We start from the raw sequence: 22234 nt of genomic DNA, 5'->3' as shown, positions 1-22234 counted from the left end.
TTAAGAATATACAGCAGGTTGAAAAGTTGACCGGGATGTGAACTTGGTTGGTCACGTGATCAATTCCTGTGAAGCCCGAAGAAAATTTGATTATATTTATATATGTTTATTTATTAAAGAAAAAATCATAGACGACTGAATAGACAACTTTATTGGATCTTAGATTTGTTAAAAATCAGTACATAACGACGTGATAATTTGAAGCAGTGTTGGTAAAACTTTCAGACTGAGCGGGTTGACGTGGAAGCTCTAGTATGCTGAACCGTCCACCACACTCCTGTGTTGCAATCTGAAATTCAATAATATGATCTGATATAATTTAATATACATGTATGATGATCATGAGGTTTATATTTAAGTGTATCATACATGTTTCATAATGGACCGTAAATTTTAACCTATTTTTGCATATGTAACGCCCATTCAGCTATTAGTTGTCTGACAAATGACCAAAAATTGAACAACACAATAAAACATGTTTGTAAAGAATATTTTAATTTGATCGATATAAAATGAAAACGACTATTATAAAAATAATCTTCTATTCCTCCATTTTTTTCCAAACTTGTTTCATATAATGATTTTTAAAATAAATTAACAATAGATGTTCACACACAACTCTTTAAATTCCAGTTCTACTCATAGCAATCACCTTTATTGAGGAATCAGTACAACCAAGAAACACTCCAGCAAGTCCGTCAGGGGGGTACTCAGAGGATGGGGTAAAGGTTGCAACGGGAATATAGGTCTTCAAAATGTCACATGATTCGGTCACCTGTACTTAATGACATTCAAGGTTTTATGTTACTTAAAATCTTTCTGTAGAAGAAAATAGAGGAAAGGTACAGCTTTTCTGACGAATTTTCGTATGTGTATTATCCACGGTGACACGACAATATTACCTTGACTCCCGGTTTCCAATTTTGCGTTACAGGAACTGAAGGACATAATGACCTAACAATAAGATTTGACGTGGATATGTGATTGGAACAGTCAGTATTTAACTCGGGATACATTTGCTGGTATTTGGCAAGTTCCTCAATCGTGTGAATTTTCAAACACTGCGTTGTATGCCCTGTGCAGAAATATTTAGCGTAAAAAAATTGCAATGGAAATACTATTCCGTGTTTGTAGTCACATACCATATGATAAGGGGAGCTAGTAAATATGATTACTACATGCACTTCTTACAGATCACACATAAAAAGTTACCAATGCATTGGAAAAATTAGAAATTCTAAAACACTTCAGCGAAATATACTCACTGTATACCATACAGTACTCTTAAAACGCTGTGAAGTACTTCAATTATTTACATACAAACAGAAAATGGTAACTAACTAACTAACATCCTAACTGGAGCCGACTCGCCAGGTTCGCGAGAGCCTAGTAGTTGCAAAGATTTTTTTGGCGCGAACCAGTCCTTGTCGCGTGAGATTAATAACACCAAGGGTCTGAATAAAGCTTTTTCGCCGGAAATTATTCGAAGCAAACCAGTTTATATCAAGTAAATCGCAAAATATTGTCGTCGCAAACAAAAGTTAGTTAAGAGTATTTCAACATAAAAAATAAAAAAATATTACTTTTTTCATTTTTATCTTAGTTAGATGTATATGAACTTTAAATAAGGAACAAAAAATGATAAAATTAATGTTTGAGAAGAAATAGAGTGATTTTTTTTTTATAGATATGTTATATATGATTCTAGGGAAAAAGTCTCTATATCATGAAAAGCAGAGGAAAGACACATGAGAAAAAGTAACAAATTTATCTAAAGCAGTGAAACATTTAGTTGGAAATCCAAGTATTAGATAATTGTAAAAAGCTTTTAATAAAGTAAACATATCTTTTGGCTAAATTGTACACTCTTTGTTATATTGTTTTTTTTATGTTTTCTTTTGAAATATATATAATTCTTTTAAAACCGGTCAAAATCCTATCTAGATAATTATCTTGCCTATTATCTAAAGCAACAAATAACTTCCACCCATATTGAGTTCATTCTTAGAGATGACAAGTGGCTTTGATAACTGATGACATGTTTTAAAGACAAGAAACAATACATTATTGTTAGTTTTAGTTTTTTTCCGTTTATATTTTGTTTCTACTCGAATTGTCAATCTAAAACTAGTACACTTTTAACAAATATATATATATATATATATATATATATATATATATATATATATATATATATATATATATATATATATATATATACCCACACACATTTGAAATATCTAAATGTATAAACGTGCATATCTATTCAGATGCATAAACTCTTTAGGACCTTATCCCTAAAAAATAAAAACAAAATCCTAGTATTTTTAAATGAAATGTAAAATTATCATTTCTAATAAATAAGAATCGCATTAAAATGTTCATAGTTATAAAAATGTATAAGCTGCAAAATTGAAATGTCAGAGACACACGGAAATTTCGAATCTACAAGTTAACATGAACTAGCTGCCGAGATATCAAATTTCAGCCTACTTAAAGAAATTTTGACGGTAAACAGTTAATTTTAATAGAAAAAACCTCTTTATAGAATTTGAAGCGCTTACTTACCCACAGCTACGGTTGAAGATGTTGTGTTTTTGATTGTGACCCAGTTAAAAGATGTTTGTGTAGCTGCCACTGTAGTTAGTTTCGTAGTTGCTGTAGTTGATCGTGTTGTTGTTGGTTTCGTGGTTAATGTTGCTAGTTGTGTTGTTTTTGTTGTTGGTTGTGCAGTTGTTGATTTTGTTGTTGATTGTGTGGTTGTTAAATCAATTGTTGTTGTGGTCATTTTCGTAGTTGTTTCTGTTGGTCTTGTAGTTGAAGCAACTATTAGATGCATCAAATGCTTTGATTAAAAGTTGTTATGGTCTTTTTTGTTGCAAAAAGGTTGCATTATTTTGATAGGCTCACCAGTCTTTTTTTATCCATTTAAAAAAATGGTTATTATATACTTGGTATAAAATACAGGATTTTTTTTTTAAAATTCAAATAAATTATAAAAACAACAATACATGTCAATATCTGTATCACATCCTAAATCAACCATCAGCCAATATCAGCCTCTCAGGCTGATATTGGAGTCTCTGGTTGACATGGGATGTGATACAAATTTTGCCATGTATTATTCTATATGTCTTAACCACTTTAATATAAACTTTCCTCAGATAAAAAGGTCTACATTTAAGAAGGATTTATCAATTAAAAGTATTCTCGGATAGTTTATATTACTGCTTTTGCTAGACATTTAATTAAATCCTGATGTAAAAGAGCAAAACAATCAGTGGTTTGTATACTTTTTCATAAGTTTCTGCTTCAACCAGATTTTGTGTGATATCTTTATAATGGTAAACACCTTAGTGCCTAAACTACATTCTTTCACTAGAAAGAAAGAAGTCAAGATTATCTGTCCTGAAGCGCCCGCTCTACCATTTCCGTTTTCAATACACAACTAAAAATAAGTCTACGGGGAGTTTGCATTGCAAGCAACATTTAGTACCTCAGATGATAACGTAAAATATTATACGAAGTGTCCCAAGTACATCCGAATAGATAAAAGATGTTTCACATTTTAAATATCTGACGATGTTTGTTTTTGTTCACGTACAAATCAACTAGTATAAACAGATGATGTATCTAAAACAGAAATCTTTTTATAAATTTTAATTGAACTTTACTGACAGGAATATTCATTTTTATTGAAAACCATCCAACAAGAGACAGACGCAAAAACTTGGGACATATTTAAGTACATGTACATGTATTGTGAAAGAAATGATATTTACCAGGATGGCAATGGCAGGGGTCTCCCTGTTTTTCGACGGCATCTGTATTAGAATTAGAATAGATCTCAATTTGGACATACAGATTTGGACTAAATAAATATTTTCTACTCCATGAAGCGATAATGAATTTTCTCAGTATTATTTCATTATGCTCATATAAGAAATTATTTACCTCGAAGAATGTGAATAAGAGTTTCTAGACAACGTACAGGATCATGATTATGTTTCACAATGCGATTGAGTTCATGCCAAACTAAAAAAAACCATTGTATTAATAATTAACGTCAGTTAATAAACGTTTCCATACAAGAACACACCTCTAATTTAAATTAACAACATTTATGATGTAATTCTTTATTATACGTAGTTTAGATACGTTGTTGTTGTATTGGGACATTTGACATAACTGTGTGATTTTTCATCATTAAATGATCATAAAAATTCTTTTTTTTCATGCTGATATATTCTGAATTTTTATGCCAATGTTTATCCTTAATTAGAATATTCTCAATTGTATGTGACTGATGACTTTGTGCCATTGTGTAAGCCTTTGATGGCGTTTTATTTAGAATCTGATACATATTGAGAAATTTTAACTTCTAAATTATAAAATGTTGAAAGCTGTGTTATGTTTAAAAAAGGTTAAAACATCCTTTGTATTCAACGTGTTTCTCTAATCGATGGACTAAATTGATTAAGAAAATACAATGTATTGATCACGTGACTTTTATTGATCACATAGAATAAATGGTAATGGGTAATACAGTCATTTCAAGCATATCTTTTACAATATTTTGCTATGATGCGGTATGCGATTTTAATTATATGCTATGAGATTCCCAAGCTATGCTATGAGATTTGTATGGAACGCTATAAAAAATTGAAATGGAGGGCTTAATAATATGGCATGCTAAGCTATGGCCATGGTATGCTATGAGATTTGAAAAAATAAACTGCCTCAATACACAGATGAGTTCCAAACATTTCGAAGTAAAATAATAAGAAGCTAACGTTTACCACTAATCTGCAATGTGAACATTTATTCTTTTAAATAAAAAACCATTTAAAACCGAGTTAAAATCGTGTTGTATGCTTTGTTATGGTATGATATGAAAATCTATGAAATTGTATGCTATAGTTTGATATTCTATGCTATTAGATTTCAATGCTATGCTATGGTGTATGTTGTAAAAAATGTGCTTGAACTAATTATAACTCGTTAACACAATCGTGGAAGTCAGGTTGCTTGAATCGTCTATATACTGTAAACCAACATTCTTTGCGTCATTGACGCGAATATTTATCAATACTTGCCATAGAGTTGTTTTGAAAGATGTGTAAAGGATTAGGTCACAAAAAATTGTTCCCGCGAACTAGTTCATCTAAAGTAAATTACGAACAAATTTGTCGAAAATAATAGTTGATTTATAGAAGTCTACAGTTTTTAGCTCAAGAGCTGAAAGCTCAAGTGAGCTTTTCTGATCACCTTTTGTCCGTCTGTCCGTCTGTCCGTCCGTCTGTAAACTTTTCACATTTTAAACTTCTCTAAAACCACTTCGCCAATTTCAACCAAATTTGGCACAAAGCATCCCTATAGAAAGGTGATTATAAATTGCAGAAATGAAAGACCAATCTTTTTTTAAAACGGAGAAAACCTCGAAACTGTAGAAAAGGGGGGTGCATTTTAAAAAATCTTCTTCTCAAAAACTATTGAGTCAAATTCAACGTAATTTTACAAAATTAATCGTTCTGGAAAGGAAAACATAAACTGCAAAAATTTTTGGCGAACTCTGTTTCAATTTTGAGTAATTAACGAAAATTAAAATAAAGAGATAATCGCTGTCGATCAGTTTATAACTTCGGGTTCGGTATTCCATATCGAAAACGAAAGTTCATTGTGTAAGGCAGCCAAGTTTGAATGTTGACGCATGGCAAACGTGTCAAACTGACGAAGATGTATTTGCATGTTGTGCAACAGTTTACATGCGAAGGGATACTTGAAACGTGCTAAATATATTTGTGCCAATTTTGTGAAGTCAATTGAGATTCAATCTTTCCATGCGTTGACTTTCTCACTCATGACCGTGGTTTTACGTTGTTTTGAATTTCGTTTACTAGTATGCTTTTTAACTTGAGAGGAAATATTGCCTGTATTTTGTATTTTTTTATGTATCAATTCAAATATAGACTTCGGTAAATCAGACAGTTAGTATTTTACCTGCGCAAAATTAGCATAATCTGATGCACTAAAAGCATATCATATTATAAATACTATACATTTTATTGGTAATTCGGTACGATCTCTACGTTATGGTTGATTATAATGCAACGTGTTTTGTAAAGATGCTCTGTATTTTCAGTCTAAACGGAGATTGTTTTTGCTGCTAGAAATGTATAGGTATATGTATATTATGAAAAATAAATTGTGCTCTTTCTTTGATTTAGTGCATGTTTCTTCTGTTTTAATTGTTTATTTACAATTTCTCTTTATTAATCATTTTCAGCTGAGTCAAGTTTCGAATTATAAGCAAGATACAAAGCTTTGCTCCCAGACCTGAGGCCATGCTTTTGTTCATTCTGGATAGGAAATACCAAGTTTAAAAATCTTAAGTTGATTGTAAATAACTCTTGTGAACAAAGAATTGACTCAAACCAAGCAGAATTGTGAGTTCTGTATCTTGCTTATAATTCTACGATTGACGTTTAAATTTTGATTTATCACTAGAAATGTCACACTAAACGTAAATACTTGTACAGAAAAATTAAAAGGATGATATGCTATAACAACTTTTTGGGGGCCCACTTCTTATACGATGTGTCTACACCAACTTTGATGGTTTTTCAGACACAATTAAATTAAAACGACCTCTTTAAAACAGTTTAAAACATTACTGTTACGGGGATAAATCTATTATCGCTATTCTTAAGAAAAAATTACAGCGGAAAATCATCTTGATTTGTAGCCATTTTTTAACGTTGATCTTGAATAAAGATGAAAATAAAGTGTGGGCCTTAGTAAAATAGAGCGATATGCCTGTCAATACATTGCAGTCTGAGGCTCATTGAGGGGGAGGGAGGGGCTAGACCTTATCAGAAATCTTGACAAGCAAAAAAAAAAAAAAGATTTTGAGTATGGCTATGTCAAACTTTGCAAAAAAAAAAATTGGTAGGGGGGGGGGGGAAGAACCCCCTACCCGTCCACCCAGTTCGATCCGACGCCTATGCATTGATTATACATGTAAAAGCCCTTTAACATATTACATGACAACATTTTTCATCGATCAAGTGAGTAAGGTTATGAAACGTAGCACGCCTGGTAAACAACAATCGTTTATAATGTGGCAGACCAATTAAATATTTGAATGTTTTTAATTTGAGCACCTTGAGGTACAATTTTCCTCTTTCACATATAGGAATCTTTTTTAATAAAATACAATAACTAGCTAGTACAATGTAGTTGAAGATGAATATGTACCTATGTGCATATTCTCATATATAATTTGATCGTTTTATAAAGTGAGGGGGCAGAACTAAAATAAAGAGAATTGGAAGTTAAACAGTGTACCCCTACCAAAATTTTGTTTTCTATCTTGCATAAGATCTTATTTTTGGTAAAAATGGTATTTCATAAGGGTTTAATGTCATAGATTAAGCGTAGGAAAATAAGTGTAAAATTTGAATACAGTTTATTTTATGGTATTCTTTTTTTTTGCTACCGAGGGGCCATATGGCACAATATCCTTTGAACACCTATATAAAGCCATTGTTGCTCAGGTGAGCAATGTGGCCCCATGGGCCTCTTGTTTTAAAGAAGACATCTCCATTTTGATATTGATTCTCTAAAACACGAAATTTATAGATATTTAAATGTACAAAATTATAAGTAGTTAATATAACCAATTTTATGACTATTATGTTCATGTTAATAAAAAGGTCCAAAGAATAAGTTTCTTTTTAATGTTTTAAAACAGAAATCTTTACACAAAAAGTCACAATTCCAGAAAAATAGGTATAGGATAGGGGTGATCATAACTGTAATATTTCCATTGTGGATATGATTTTTTATATGATATAAAACACATTCTGAGGTTTCCATATGAAAACTTTAAGAAAATTACATTATGTATTTTTATATGCCATCACCTTGTGATCTAATTAATAATCAAAAACATCAAATTTGTAAAATTATACAATATTCTCGTAATAATGTCAATATTGTAATTAATCTTTTAAGTTATTTGTGTTCTTAAAATGATTGAATAAAATTTTGCAAATTTCCATCGAATTAATTAATTATCTTGCTAGGGAAAAAATGGTAATTCATATGAAAAAGAAATCCCTTTCAAGGCAAAGCAGTGACTTTAAAAAATAAAATGTGTTGTATATCACATATCAGTGTTGAAATGTTAAAAAGCGACAAAATTTATTGACAAATAATTGTAAAACGCAACGTTCTGTTCCTCCTCAAATCCAAGGAATTTCTGAACATATGTGGTCTTTTATTTGTTAGGAAATATATATTACAGTGTTTATCGAGCAAAACAGCGAGGGATCATAGCTAGCAAGAATTGCCAGCCTTGTAAAAAAAATACACACCCTGAAAAAACAATTACTATTATTTATTTTGAAGATTTTTAAACTTCCTGGTTAATGCTTTTTTTCAAAATGATCATAAATTGAAAGATAAAATTTACAAGTTTTCTAAACTACAAAATATGTTTTAAAAATATGTTTTAAAGAGATATAATCTTACTGAGACCATACATCTATAACCAAATATTTCATGACAAACGATTTTTGCTTTCAATTAAACGTGCATTACATTTATCCAGAGTCAGTTTCACTCAAAGCTCTTAGTCCGCTCTTTGAATCAACGAATTGAGTCTCATTAGTTTTAAGTTTATATAGTATTCTAGTTTTGCAATTATGAGATTAATATTTTATCACCTTTTTATGAATAGACTTCACAATTGACTCGATTGTAACCAAAATTTTAATATCTCTAAGTTTAGTATATGGTTATTCTAATACGCACTGTTGGCGTTCATATCAACAAATCTGTGCGCCTGTAGGAAAAATCTCAGTAGATCGGACGGACGGTTATTTCATACAACTGGTATTAAAAGTTTGTAGTACTCAACAAGTATGTAAAATAATTTACAACCTGACCAACAAGTTGTTGTGTATAGTGTTCTCAAGGAATTAAAAAATCGCTAAATAAAATTAATAAAAAACCTAAACAATGATGATGACAATAGACTCGTTTTCTAAACACTAAATACTTACCAGCTGCATGTGAATGACATGTCTGTCTGGTTTGATGCTGATAGGGAGATCCGAACAGGTGGGTGATAGCATCTAAAATAAGCCAAAATAATTACACATTGCAAGGCGCAGTTTGAATAAAAACCAAAACCAAAATCAAACTATTTTACATGATCTTACTTTGGTATGAAGAAGGATAGTAATTATAACCGTGAGCGCTGTTACTGCATGCAAAAGACCAATGATAATCTGAAAAAAGTACATTTCAAAAATATCGGGGCATCAAACGGTCACTGGTGAAATTCCGCCACACGTATGAAATAAGCTACAGAGGTTCTACCGGAATTTCCATCACAATAATTCGCAAAACCTGCCTTGACTGACTGCTTATTATGGCGTCACATTTTTTTTGAAGTCGCGAAGAATAATTTACGTCACCCTTAAAAGATCAACGAATCAGCGGCAATTAATTGAAATATAGTGAATATTCTTCAAATTTTACTCCTAGCAAGTCAATACTTTAAAAATATTGAGCGGTCAATATTTTTCGGACTAGTTAATATTACAATTACTGAATAATCTACTGAATATAGCAAAAATATGTGGAAAAGTACTGAAATTCAAATATAAGATACTTTTTGGTTACATTAGTTTCACCTACACTTTTTAAACATGCGCTCTCTTGTAAAGAACGCCATCGCTGTTTTATGTGGTAATTTCATGAGAATAATTCACGACAGTAACATTCTAAATTGGAATTGATTATGAAATATTGAATTTAACATTAATTTGTATTACTATAATTTCTGTTCAAAATTAATTTCAAATAAAAGATTTTGTATGGTGACCTTATTAGGTTTTTCATCCCCTAATCGATATTCTTACCCTCAGAAGACGTATGTGGGTAATGAAGATCAAAGGTCTTGGAACACACGCATTTATTATCAGTACCATCTGGATACAGCGCTAAAAATACAATATACAACGATTTAAAATTAACCTAACTGCAACAAAAAGGAAGAGGTTTAGCTGAAATATGAGGGCTGATCTAAAAAAAATGTCACAAATGCGATAAAATCGTGAATAATCTGCATAATGTGAAAAAAAAAATTGTACTTTGAAACCTCATTTTACGTCATTTCTGGTTTCTTAGCGTGATGTTCAAACCTCAAAATTTAATTCTTTACAAAGAATTAACCACGATGCTAAAATTGTTTCTAGTATCATTTTTTGTTTTGAATGGAACAAATCATTACTCTTTTTTGTGTTGTATAGAGTAGACTCTTTGATATTTTGATTTTATAAATAACTTATGAACTTAGCCTTTTAATATGGCTGATGACATAATAACCTAGCTTATTTTCAATGCATTTTCAGTTATTCCAATCTATTGATGAAAAAATGCATCGTAACACTAATAGCATTTCTTGTCTTTTTATTATAATCTAGTCCCAATTTCTAAAAAGAGCTCTAGAAAAACGTTTTAACCGCAAGAAAGTATAATTTGGTCCAGCATGGTTTTTTTTATCATCATTAAAGTATGCTGAGTCTGAAATAATATGCTGGCCTTCATGAAAATGGCATTAAGTAGGTCAAAATGGCGATTCAAAATGGCAGACAGCCAATCTTCAAATTTTTCTCCTAAAGTCTCTTCAATTGGAAAAAATAATGACAAACACTAATGAATTGATCCAAAATAGCGTTTCATCATATCCAACGTGTGCTGAGTCTTACAAATTATGCTGGCTTTCCACAACTGTGGTTAATTAGATCAAAGTGGCGATTTAAAATGGCGGATAACAAAATTTTGTTAATTCGTCATAAATGGACATAAAGCGTGAGACAAACAATGAATATTCAGTCCAAGTATGTTTTTAATCATAACTTAGGTGTGGATAGTCAAGAATAATATGCCATTTTCAAGAAAATGTCAAATTATCTTTAAAAAAATGGCGACTCATAACGGTGGGCATTTACATTATATATTTTTCCCTTTAGTTTCTTAAATGGTGAAAAGCGAGAAAAAAAACAATTATAATTTTTTAGATAAATTTTCAAATCATAAATAAGACGTGCTAAGTCCAGGGAATCACGCTGGTTTCTTGTTTGTTTTTTTTTCTCGGATTTTGCTATGCAATTGTCTATAACATATTGACGTATGAACTGTGAAAAATAGATACATGTGAAGAACTGAACTATATTTGTTACATGTATGTTACATGTCTAACTTAAATAGATTTAACAATGAATGGATTAATTTATCTAGCACATTTAGATACATGTAATTATTTCATGAATAATTTTTTCTGTTATCCGATTCAAGTATATGAAAAAGCCACAAAATATCATACATGGTTACGAACAACAATACCTGCCATGTGTTCAATCAGTGTTTCTCTATTCTGTCCATGATAAAGAGTTGAATGTTCTTCCATCAAAAATGACCACACTGATATGATAAATAAAATCAGGTTTAGATATCTCCATAACCCCAAGTACTATAAAGTTGCAATTTTCACAACTAATATCTGCTATAAAAACAACTATAAATACAGAACATAAAATACATTGACCAATAGCATTTTATGATAGATATGGATCCCAAAGGCATATTTTATACAAAGTTTATGAACTGTTCTGTTATAGTCGAAGATTTTTATGTGTAGGAATACATATCACTCCAGGAGCTCTTCATTAATAATTTTTAACGATACAAGTCTATTCCATACGTTTTCACAAGAAGAGTACAACAATTCAAGATTAACATTTAGAAAATGATAAAAATATTGCCAATATGACAATCCATGTCGATTAAAATATTTATGACACCAAAATCTAAAATTCATATTCAAAAGTCTTTTTGATAGCTCCTACATGAATTTTCGAAGCATCAGCTTTTTGTATCAATACAATAAATATGTAATTTCTGACATTTAGTTATAAAACCTGAATAAACAAGAAAGGGTGAAAATTATAAACTAGTCGTTGAAAGAACTTTACGTAACAACAAACAAAACAGACTCATTGACACAGACAACCAAATTCTCTCTCTCTCTCTCTCTCTCTCTCTCTCTCTCTCTCTCTCTCTCTCTCTCTCTCTCTCTCTCTCTCTCTCTCTCTCTCTACCTGTGTGCTCGCTTAGACAATCTCCTTTTATATAGGCATTATAGTCTGAAAAAAGAAAATCATAAATTTGATCTGTAATTTAAAAAATAATATATCAAAACCAAACTTTACCAAGATTAAAAATATTAAAAATTACTGTGATCAGCATTGGTGTGGGCGGTAGGAATGTGACAGGAACTGCACGGGGGTTCAGAGTGGGTATGATAGGCTTCTGTAACAGTTAAAATAAACATATGTTATAACAAAAACAGTTGTTCTCTTAAATTGATATTTATCATTAACTGCTTTTTACCCCACTATGCCAAAAGGTTTGTTACTATTCAAAATTATTAAAAAAATAAGGTAAACTTTAAATATACCGTTCATATGATGAACAAACTGATCAAAACAAGTTGCATGATGTTCCCCAGAACTCCGCAAACGTAGAAGGTCTTGCCAAACTGATAATTAATGTCGGTCATTAGAGCACGCAAAAATCAAATCTACTAAACTAACAATTGCTGATCGAAAAAGAAGGATGGAAAAAGTGTTAAGTGAATAGAATATTTAGGAGAAAGAAAGAACAATACATCATATTAAAATCATTATAATGATCGTAAAGTACTGACAAAATGCAACATTTTCAAAGAAATAACTTACGTTGATATCTAGTATGGCATTTAGCAGAAGGTTCCATTACACCCATATTGTAAGGTACATAAGACAGATATCTGGTGATAATATCTTAAAATTGAAAAAAAAGAAAGACGAAAATAAAATTGATACGGTCTTTGTGTTTTTGTTTATTGTTTCTTTATCAGTGAATTCGGAAGGTACTGTAATCTTAACAATGTTTCTCCGCTGTCATTCTGTCCCAACTTGGTTTTCTAAACTATTTTCTTTTTGATTTGGAGAATTGATTTGAAAATTACAAAGTTGTGTATAATTAAAAACAAAAAACTGAAAAAGTTTCAGTTCAATTGTTTAAATTAATTAATTTTAAATGAATTATTAATAATGACACGCAAACGACCCATTGTTAATTGTCCCTACAAAAGCATCTTTCGTCAATTTTTCTAATTATCAACTACATAAAACTCCTTTGTTTTTAAAATAAGGATTTGAAAGGGGAACATGTCCTGCCTATGCAATACTTAAAGAATGCTTGTTTTTATAGATGTCATTAAATTACCTTTGTATGTGGGGTGGTTCATGCAGTTGTGGTGGTAATATTCTGTAAAACATCACATAAAGTCATTTATATCATTTAAATGAACAGAAATTGTTAGAATTATTGTCATTATTTATAACAGTGACCTACGTTGTCCCCTGAAGGAGTATTGTATGTTGGATGAACTATCAGAACACTCGCAGTCGGAATATTTCAGGCCTAGAAGAGACAAAAGATCGTAGACGACTAGTCACAGTTTAAATACTGAAATATTTCAATTTAACATCATATGCACATATTTGAAATGGCATCTAAAATATTAGTTTGTAGATTATTTCCTATTATATAATGTTCATTTGTTTTTGTTGTTATTGGTGGTGGTGGTGTGTGGGTAGGTGTGTATTTTGTGTGTGTGTGTGTGTGTGTGTGTGTGTGTGTGTGTGTGTGTGTGTGTGTGAGAGAGAGAGAGAGAGAGAGAGAGAGAGAGAGAGAGAGAGAGAGAGAGAGAGAGTGTAAACTCTTGGAAAATATAGTGATTAAGGTGTGGGTAACGTTATTTATCTCTCCTATATAAAGGTCGATATAAATGATGTGAAACTAGGATAATAAAGACCAATCAACATGTAATGTTAGCGAAATAAGCATATATTTCTGATAATAAATGTAAAATATTCCGTTTCTTACCTGCCATCTCCTGGACTAATGTGGACAGACAGTAATGGTCGTTCTGGCGGAGATAATCTAGTTTATCGAACACTGTCGGAAAAAAGTTATTGTATGTGGTTTTAATAAAATAAGTGATTAAGGCCACAATAGATCTGATTTCCATTTGTGCGTCTGAATATTGGAGAATCTATATATCAGGCATGATTGATGATAGAACGTTTTGGATATGACATAAAACAGAATCGTTCAACTTAAAATAAGCATGGGAAAAGGCGAAAGCGATACGACGTGATTATTCTAAACACAACGGATAAAGAAAAAACGTTCTTTTTGGATTCAATAAAATTTGAAAAATGAGAATTGCATGTGACAAAATATATAAATAAATGTCTTTTTTTCTATAAATCCATTCTAATTAAAAATAACATTCAGTTCACACAAAGTAAAGAATTTTAGCGAGCGCGCCGGCGAGCAATTAAAGCGAGCTCTACCGGCAAGGCGCGTGTGAATAGAAAATTCGGACTAGATGCACATTGACTCAACGGATTTTTTGGCGTCAGTTACTCTGACCAGTAATGCAAAGTTTTTATCGGACCAGCAGTTCCCTGTAAATATGGATTCCCATTTCACACTCTCTCGAGAACAAGATAAAAGACTATGTACATGAATTTTAAATATACCACTGACACAACGTACATGTAACTCCAATACACAAGACTAACGGAGTTATCGTCCTTTCGAGTGACATCACAGTGGATTTCTTACACATTGATCCGACAGAAGTTTTCGGCGTCAGTAAATTTCGACCCACAATGCATTTGATCAATGGCGTTCGATCTCACTAGACTGTATACATTCTCACGAGAATCGAAGTACAACCTTTGAGAAACATATGGATTGTGTAATTTCAAGAACATCATGCTTTTTAGGCAAACAAAACAGTATATTTCGCAAAATCTTGCAGAGCTAACGAATTGGGACATTTCTTCAGAGATAAGAAACAGTTGTAACTTGCTCTCACTTGGATGAATGCTCACATTTATTTCATTCACTATATTTACGGTAATTTCCAGGAACGTTTTTTAAAAGGGTGTGGCAGCATCATTAAAAAAATCTTCAAAAGGAAACAAAAGGAAAAAGAATTTTTTTTTTCTCAAAATCAGTAAAAAATTCTAATCCGATGAGGATGGGGAGTTCGTGGAGTTCTTTATTTTCACTTCCATTTATTACATGCTTCCGGGGGGGGGGGGGTGGGGGTGGTATTTAAACAATATTTAAACAAGTAGTTTTACCTGAATATGTTCTATGACAATTGACCCTTTCTGCTTCTCCAAAAATTTCTGAAATATTTCAATATGGCTTAATTTCAAAAGATATTGATAAGTCACTTTTTTTCATGATTTTCTACGTTTACCTGAATAGCTTTTGTAAGAATATGCAAGTTGAATTAGATATAGATTACCTCGGTAGTAACGGTGATTGTGGTAACAGTTGTAATGGTGGGAGCTATGTGAACTGTTCGAGCTGGAGCTACCACTTGCGCTAATAGCTATACTTGAACTATGGCTGGAAGAAGTTTGTGTCTGGTGGGCCGATTGATGGACTGCGGTATGAGATACGTAAACTGTTTGTCCACTTAATGCTTGATCACATTCTATAAGAAATGTAACAGTTTTTAATATACCGGAGGAATGAGGCACAATTGTGTAACTTATGAATAATTCTTTTAAATAAATTTTGATCTTAAATGTATTAAGATGTATCTTAATAATCATACAGAATAGTAGACAATTTTATAAGCATTACACATATCAAAAATAGTTGGCAAGTTGGTCTCAAACTATATAACTCCAATAAAGATTAAAAAAATTATATCTATATAAAACAAAGGGTCTGGATGTTAGATTTAATGATTGTGTTATGTTGGGCTGAATAGTTGGGGAATGTTGAAATGGGTATGTTGGACTGAAGAGGACTGAAATGTTGGGATTTGTTGGACTGGAATGGTTTGGGGAATGTTGGAAATGGAATGTTGGATCGATTGGATGGAGTATGTTGAACTAAATATTTGGGGTATGTTAGAAGAGGTATGATGGACTGAATGGGTGGGTTATGTATGACTAAATGGTTAGGTTATGTTGGACTGCATTGATCGGGTATGTTGGACTGGTAAGTTCGGATAGTTTAGACTGAATGAATGGAGTATGTTTGACTAAATGTTTGGGATATGTTAGAAGGGGTGTTGTTGACTTAATGAAGGGTAATGTTTGGCTGAATGACTAAGGTATGTTAGACTAAATGGATGGAGCATCTTGGACTTAATAATTGGGGTATGTTGGACTAAATGATAAGATAGGTTGGACTTAAAAGTTGGGGTATGTTGGACGGAATATGTTGGACTGAATAATGATGAGGTATATTGGACTGAATGGTTGGGGTATGTTGAAAGGAATATGTTGGACTGAAAGTACAAGTAATGTTGGACTTAATAGTTTGGTTATGTTGGAAAGGGTATAGTGGACTTAAAAAAAGTTGGGTATGTTAGACTGATGAGTAGGTTTATGTTGGATTATTAGGACAACACAAATATCTCTCTTTCTATGTAGAGAATTTTAATGAAAATTGGCATAAACATTGAAGCATCCTGGAGTAATAATTAAGCAAAGTAATATTACAAAATAATAAATAGTTTGCTTATAACAGTACATAAACAAGTCGGTGGTCAGTGTACCCGGCGCAGGCAGTTAAACTCAGAGTTTAAAAAACTTACACCATCTTCTTTTTAAGTGTTGTTAGACCTACAATTCTTGATAAAAGAAATCAAATCATGTATGTTCATTTTGCTATATATTAACTGACTGAGACAGATTATTGTATTTTGATGTCAAGGCGGCACAGCGAATACAAATGTATAGTACATATGTACTTATAATTGGAGGTCTCGAAAAAAGACCTTTTTTGGCCAAGAAATTGCTTAAAATAAAACTATACGATGGAAAGGGGTCAAAAGCTTCAGTAAATCGTATTTTTATTTACCGATTTTTTTTAACTAGAATTAAAACAAACGCACTAGATATCAAGTACATTTTTTTACAACAACAATTGATTTTAACAGTTCTAAGATATATACAGAATGAATGTAAGAGACGTTTCACAGTAAGTTGACGTTTTGGAAGAAATAGCTCGATTTTTTCACCAAAAAAATACAGAATAGAAGGTATATGTAACTGTTGCCATTTTGAAATAAAAAGAAAAGATGAAAAATGAAGAATAGTTCATGTTTTCTGTTCGTTTGAAAGGTCTTTGTATCAAATGACCAAGGAAAAAAAAAGTTAAAATGACTTTGCAATGAGTTTGTGGTTGCGCCGGGCTTTTGGATGTAGGCAACTTTGTTAGCTTACCAGGAATGATGTCATTAACTTCAAAAATTTTTACGTTAATAAAAGACATCCTGGTTTATTTTCCGATGAAATTTCAGTGATTTATATTTTTCTTAGAGTAAAGGTCTCATTAATTTCCGAACAACCCTCGTATAATATGAATGGTTTGGTTAATTTTGGACTGAATAGTTGGGGTATGTTAGATGGGGTATGTTGACTGAATGAATGGAGTTCGTTAAACTAAATGGCTGAGGTATGTTCGACTAAATAGTTGGTCTATGTCGGAGGTGGTATGTTGGACTGAATGGTAGGTATATACTTGATTGAATGGTTAAGGCATGTTGAACTTATCTGTTTGGATATGTTGAAGGGGGTATGTTAGAGCTAATAATTTGGGTATGTTAAAGGGGTAATATTTGAATGAATGGTTTGGGTATGCTAAACTGAATGGGTTGGGTATGTTGGACGGGGTTTATTAGACTGATTTTTTAGGGTCTAGTGGATATTTGTCCTTTAATCATTTTTGGTACCATTTTTTACAAATATATTTCTTCCATAGTCTTGATTCTCTTGAATCAATATCAACAATATAATTAAAAATTTTTAAGCAAAACAAAAAGTGAACCAATTTGCCACTAATAATTTCTATGAGCAAAGAGATGGTTATAAAGGTAATAATAAAAAAAACCCTGATAAACCAAAGAAAAAAATACAATAACAGATCTTGTGTTCAGTAGAAAAGCTTTTAACGTTTCAATTGATTAAGTTGATTCAAATGAACTTTCAAATACATTATATTTTTCAAAAAGAAATATGTAGAAAATAACCTATGCACCTTCAATTCAACATTTTTAAAGTAATAGTTATATATTCTATTGTGAAGCAATCAACTGAAACGAAGACAATACTTCTTGCTAAATATTTCTTACAAGTCTAACCAGAAAGCGAGCGACGCTAACGTCAAAAGAATGAAGCAAAGCGTATTTTTTCCTGAAATATAATTATCTTTTAAAAGTCGCAGCCTAGTTGATTATACTTCAGATGAAAAAATAAAATGTAATAAGAAAAACGAGTGTAATCTCACCTTGTCTGTGTACGCTGTGTGGATTATGTAGTTCACCATTGACCAGTATACATTGTGTGAAGTCAATGTGAGCGCCATCCGGGTTACTGCGGACTATATACTGTTGGTTTACGAGCTCTAAGTAACACCGAGAATCCTCAAACGGTTTAAAAGTACAGCAATCAATCACTATAAAATATCAAAGCATTAAGAGAATTGAAATACAATCATAAAAATCATATGGTCGGAAAATATTTATTTCATTACGTAAATTTCTCATTTAACGACAGTAAGAAATTTGACCTTTTTAATAATGTAAGCATACTTCTAAAATGCGTCTGATGAAACCTTCACCAAATCCTTTAAATCTCTCTTTTGATTACTTCAGTTTCGATATGTATTTACGTAGAATAATAGCAGATTGTTTCTACAGTTTTTACCGATCGTTATACGCGGTATACTCGTATTCTACAACATATTCAAATTTCTCACCTTGAAAGGCTTGGCAAAGAACTATTCCAATATAGATTGCACCAATTGCCATGTTTGTCATTGGTCTGTTCTTGCAGAGACTGAGAGAGAGAAATAGGTGAACATTTTTTAAATACTCCTTATTTTCAAATCATTTTGATATTCATTTATTAATTTTAAACTGCATATATGTTCACGCTCGTAGTTAATTTACTGTATAAACAACCACTCTGGCCACATATTTTTGCCTTACCTATATACCTTCCCCTTATTTCCAAATATTTTTTATTACCAATGGATCAGTTTTAACCCGTATATATGTGAAAATATTATTTAAAGTCAATTTATTTAACCAGTGCACACTCTAGTTAAATATTTTGTTTTACGTTTGTCGGTAAAATTTCCTGAATTGATTTAATGCATTGCATTAACATATTTCTGATTCTTATTTCTGTCATTAAATAAATATATATATATATATATATATATATATATATATATATATATATATATATATATATATATGTATATATATATATATATATATATATATATATATATATATATATATATATATACCTAGAAAATGTAAATGTTCGTATTTTTCAACCCATTTTAATATCATTGGAAAAGCATTGAACAAGTGTTTATAACCATTTTTGTCCACACGGATTTATCTACAAAACTATCAATAGTATACATTTTTACCATCCTTGATTAACATCTTCATCGAATATGTGTTTTTGTACATGGACATTGTTATCTCATGATCGTACAATTTACGTGTGGTTGATACTACTGCTGTGATAGACATGTTTATCAACATTTGATGCTTTATCATAAAAAGAACTATTTCTTCACAGCGCCTTTCTTGTGCCATTCGGTGTCCTAGTGTTACATGTATTATATTAACCTCTAATCGATAGTTTATATTTCTTTGATCTATAATTCAAAACATTTACAACTGTTTCATATGCTTTTCAATGTTGGATGATATTTTTATAGATAAAAGAAAATAGTAGCAGATGTGTCATTTAAATCAAGAAGAGCAATTATCGATAATTATTTTGCTCAATTATGTCGTGTTATTTTGCTTGCAATTAAATTTTCTTATGTTCAACCTATATGGTTCTTTGTGTGAGATATATATATATATATATATATATATATATATATATATATATATATATATATATATATATATATATATATATATATATATATATATATATATATACATATATATAAAAGCACTGACAAACCAACAACACTCGTTATCTATAATGTCGGATTAAAAGATACACGGTTATAAGATGAGATATAAAAAAGCACTAAAAATAACCAACGATACGAACAATAAAGTAAAATATTGTCAAATTGTCGGGACAACCCGCCCCTTCTTCAGGACAACAAAAAAGCACAACAAAAAATTTGGAAAACGAAAATGGAAGAAGGCATGACAAAAAGCTTGCAATGACAAAAGTCCCCTAACCCTATCTCCGTTTTATTGGTAGTGGGCTTATGACTAGTTAAGCACTTGGAAATAAGAGTTGACGGGGAATTTTATCAGCATATGTAATACGTAACATGTTTCAATACTTATCTATGGTATGTCTCTACGATTGTAATCATCTTTTTTGTTTTAAAAATAATTGCCTAAATAATAGCAATTAAGGAACTCCAACATAACTTGAAATCGTCTAGTTGGCGTATAGATATACATTACAAAACAATACAATCTGAAATATAAAAAGGTACACTTACTATTTCGAAACACAAAGACTTTGCAAAACAAGAATATCAAGTGTGCATCGACGAACCGACGACCAGATTGCTTTGAAGGACGGGACCGTGTTGTCTTAAGATAAGGCTGGTGGTGAATTGGTTCTCGTATAAACATATTTAGATAAATTGTATTCGTTGAAAATTGTTGACATGACAAAACTGACTTACGTTAAAACAAAAACCATGATAATTGTGTTGTTAACATTAAAAATAAAGTGAAAACGTAATCAAAGAACGTCAAAATATATTTACAACAGCAAATCCAAACACAGACAGACACTTTAGTATTGTTAGTTGGACAAATTAACCCAAAAACCAAATTCAATTTGAATTATTTTACCTAAATTGGATATTTTAACTTCAAAAAAACATCCTTAAAACAAAGATATATAGCATGTTCCAGTGAATATGAAGCAGAATTTATTCAAAAACTTCTACATGATGTAGCCTTCAATCAACATTCGGGTATATCGACGACTTATTATCAAATAACAAGTTACTTTAATACTTAACGTCGACTCGATATATCCCGATGAACTTGAAATAAAATATACCACAGAAAATGTGTCATCTGATTCATATTTGGGTGATTCACTGAGAAGGGACATGATGGTAATTTAACAATTTAACAACAAAACTTTATGATAAACGTTGTGACTTCATTTTTTTAGTCAACTTTTCTTACTTATGTAGTAATATACCTTAATCACCTGCTTATGGATTTTTTTGTCTTTCAGTTAATTTTATAAGCAAGGACATACTCTACGTATGAGCATTCCTAAAACTACTGACAAACAAGTCGATAAAACGAGACTATCAACAGTCTCAAATGAAGTCATCTTTTCGTACGTTCTATGATCGATACAACGACCTTGTCGCAAATACAATCTTCCACTGGGTCGAATACAAACTAATGCTTCTCATAATTATTGTAAGGTCATAATTAATCGAATAATTGTCTATGGATTTTCTGATTTTCCTGATTACGACAAAGAGCAGATCGCAGGTGTGACCAGTCACCAGAGGATGCTTATGTAACGTACCGAGCTACTTGTACTGCCAGGGGAAGGGTTCGTGCCTGGTCTTTTCCAGGGTAACAAAGTCTTATAATATAATGATTTTCTATTGATTATCAAAAATGATTGGTATAGCCTAACCTTACTTAGGTTAATAATCAACAAGTAATTTCAGGGAATCTAGAATATTTACAAACACAACAAGGGTATAATAAACAAATATATAATTGACACTGTGTGTGATGTACTGGTGCTGCCTTATTCAGGTCGGACAGTACACACCCACAGTGACAATCCACTGAGGTCAACCACTCAGCTAAAATGACCTCAGATTACCGCATATACTGTAGGCTGCCTTATTCAGGACGGACAGTATATGTGGTAGCCCTTCAACCACTGTGCACACTGTAGGCTGCCTTATTCAGGACGGACAGTGGGCACAACGGCCTGGACGACAGTCTGATCAGCCACTAGAGAAAGGAACCATGGCTAGCCTCTCCGAGGAAAGCCTACTGTGAAAGACTGACAAG

At 31.5% G+C, this 22234-nt stretch overlaps 1 protein-coding gene across 2 annotated transcripts; it reads right to left on the bottom strand.

Annotated features, from left to right (window-relative positions):
- Positions 1 to 130: 130 nt before the first annotated feature.
- LOC105345895 (uncharacterized) lies at positions 131 to 20796 on the bottom strand. Of its 2 annotated transcripts, XM_066083524.1 has the most exons (22): positions 20668 to 20796; positions 18925 to 19004; positions 18454 to 18621; positions 15452 to 15643; positions 15282 to 15329; positions 14008 to 14079; positions 13474 to 13542; positions 13345 to 13386; positions 12813 to 12896; positions 12533 to 12613; positions 12310 to 12384; positions 12174 to 12218; positions 11419 to 11496; positions 9933 to 10013; positions 9228 to 9296; positions 9069 to 9140; positions 3955 to 4035; positions 3783 to 3824; positions 2569 to 2826; positions 903 to 1075; positions 653 to 775; positions 131 to 289 (listed from the first exon to the last, which is right to left on the bottom strand). In XM_066083524.1, the coding sequence occupies exons 2-22, from the start codon at positions 18983 to 18985 to the stop codon at positions 176 to 178; spliced, it is 2028 nt and encodes a 675-aa protein (XP_065939596.1). In that variant the 5' UTR covers positions 18986 to 19004; positions 20668 to 20796; the 3' UTR covers positions 131 to 175. The 2 variants fall into 2 exon arrangements, with proteins under 2 accessions (XP_065939596.1, XP_065939597.1); XM_066083525.1 differs by lacking the exon at positions 131 to 289 and having other exon boundaries at positions 653 to 780.
- Between the last annotated feature and the right edge of the window lie 1438 nt (positions 20797 to 22234).

Source organism: Magallana gigas, chromosome 5, assembly GCF_963853765.1.
Source record: "Magallana gigas chromosome 5, xbMagGiga1.1, whole genome shotgun sequence".
Classification (NCBI taxonomy): Eukaryota; Metazoa; Mollusca; class Bivalvia; order Ostreida; family Ostreidae; genus Magallana; species Magallana gigas.
This window is presented reverse-complemented; position numbering and strand designations above follow the sequence as displayed.